This window comes from Plectropomus leopardus, unplaced genomic scaffold, assembly GCF_008729295.1.
Source record: "Plectropomus leopardus isolate mb unplaced genomic scaffold, YSFRI_Pleo_2.0 unplaced_scaffold22911, whole genome shotgun sequence".
In the NCBI taxonomy this organism is placed as follows: Eukaryota; Metazoa; Chordata; class Actinopteri; order Perciformes; family Serranidae; genus Plectropomus; species Plectropomus leopardus.
This window is the reverse complement of record NW_024624839.1, coordinates 1-1,401: the sequence shown is the minus strand read 5'-3', so window position 1 is coordinate 1,401 and position 1,401 is coordinate 1. Positions and strand designations below refer to the sequence as shown.

General features: G+C 44.2%; 1 protein-coding gene across 1 annotated transcript; it reads right to left on the bottom strand.

The window, feature by feature from the left end:
• Positions 1–16: 16 nt before the first annotated feature.
• Positions 17–1,078, bottom strand: LOC121966050 (DNA-directed RNA polymerase II subunit RPB2-like; the record flags this gene model as incomplete). The annotated part of the gene is made up of 3 exons (XM_042516152.1): positions 17–198; positions 398–509; positions 903–1,078. Coding segments are annotated over 3 exons (447 nt in total), but the record flags the coding sequence as incomplete, so codon positions are not given.
• Positions 1,079–1,401: the final 323 nt, after the last annotated feature.

Below are 1,401 nucleotides of genomic sequence, written 5' to 3'. Positions count from 1 at the left end.
CTGTCCTCTGTCTGAATTGTTGCTTACCTGTCCTCTGTCTCACCTGTAGTTGTTGTACTCTCTCTCCTTCAGCTGGTCGATGTGTCGTCTCTTCAGCAGCAGTTTCTGTTTCTCGACGATCAGCAGCGGCCTGCAGATCCGTCCAGCGTCCGTGTAGATTCTGATCTCTCGTTCTCTGATGTCTCTGATCATGGACACCTGAAACATTCAGAACAAGCAGGAACCTGAGCTCAGGTATGCAGGCGTTCGAAGGACACGACTGTCGGGTCTCGGTGTGGATCGGCGTGCCGGACTGTTTGCGAGAATTTGACAGTTAGACAGAGTGGATCTGACGGAAAGTGGCTGTCAGTGTGGACTCGGCAGCAGGTTTCCATCAGGAACTGAAGGATCTGTTTACCTCGGACACGATGATGTCCATCTGTCTGCGGAGTTTCCTCAGAGTGTTCATCAGCTGTTCGGGATCTTTGTGGATTCCAACCCAGCAGCCGTTCACAAAGATCTTCGTGGCACTTACACATTAAAACACAAACCACAAATAATCCAAATATACTCACCACATGTAAAGTCACAGAAAGTTTGATTTAAATGTTTGATTGCTGATTCATGAAAATACATTTAACACTGTGCAGGAGCTAATAATCCTTTTATTCTGGAGGTTTGGTTGACTTCCTGTTGTCACTCTGATAGACACAGAGTGCTGCTGCCATCTGCAGGGCAGTTTGAGACATGACACACGAAGAATGAACTTAACTACTGCAGAGTAATAAAATAAACAAAACTTAAGAGATTAAACCAATCGTAAAAATAAAACTAAGATGAAAGCAAGCATAAAAAAAACCTAAGGAGAATAAAACGAATATAAAAATAAAACTAAAGAGATGAAACCCAGTGAGGGGACTGACTCTGCGATGGCAGCAGGTGAGATCTCCTCCAGGTTCTCCATACTCCACTCCTCCAGAAACTCCAGGATCGGGGACGGCTGGGAGCCCACAGAGATGTAGGCCATGAGGGCCAAGTTCTTCACCAGGCCCACAGCGTGACCCTGAAACACAGTCCGCCAGTCAGTACCACTGATTGATTAATGGATTAATCAATACCACTGCGGGATCAATGAACCAGTCAATACCACTGACTCATCAATCAACTATTCAATACCACTGACTGATCAATCAACCAGTCAATACCACTGACTCATCAATCAACTTATCAATACCACTGACTCATCAATCAACTATTCAATACCACTGACTCATCAATCAACTAATCAATACCACTGACTCATCAATCAACTATTCAATACCACTGATGGATCGATCAACCAGTCAATACAATTGACTGATCAATCAATGCTCGGCTAGAGTTAAACTGGATTCACATTGTAGATCCTGTCTTGTCACATAT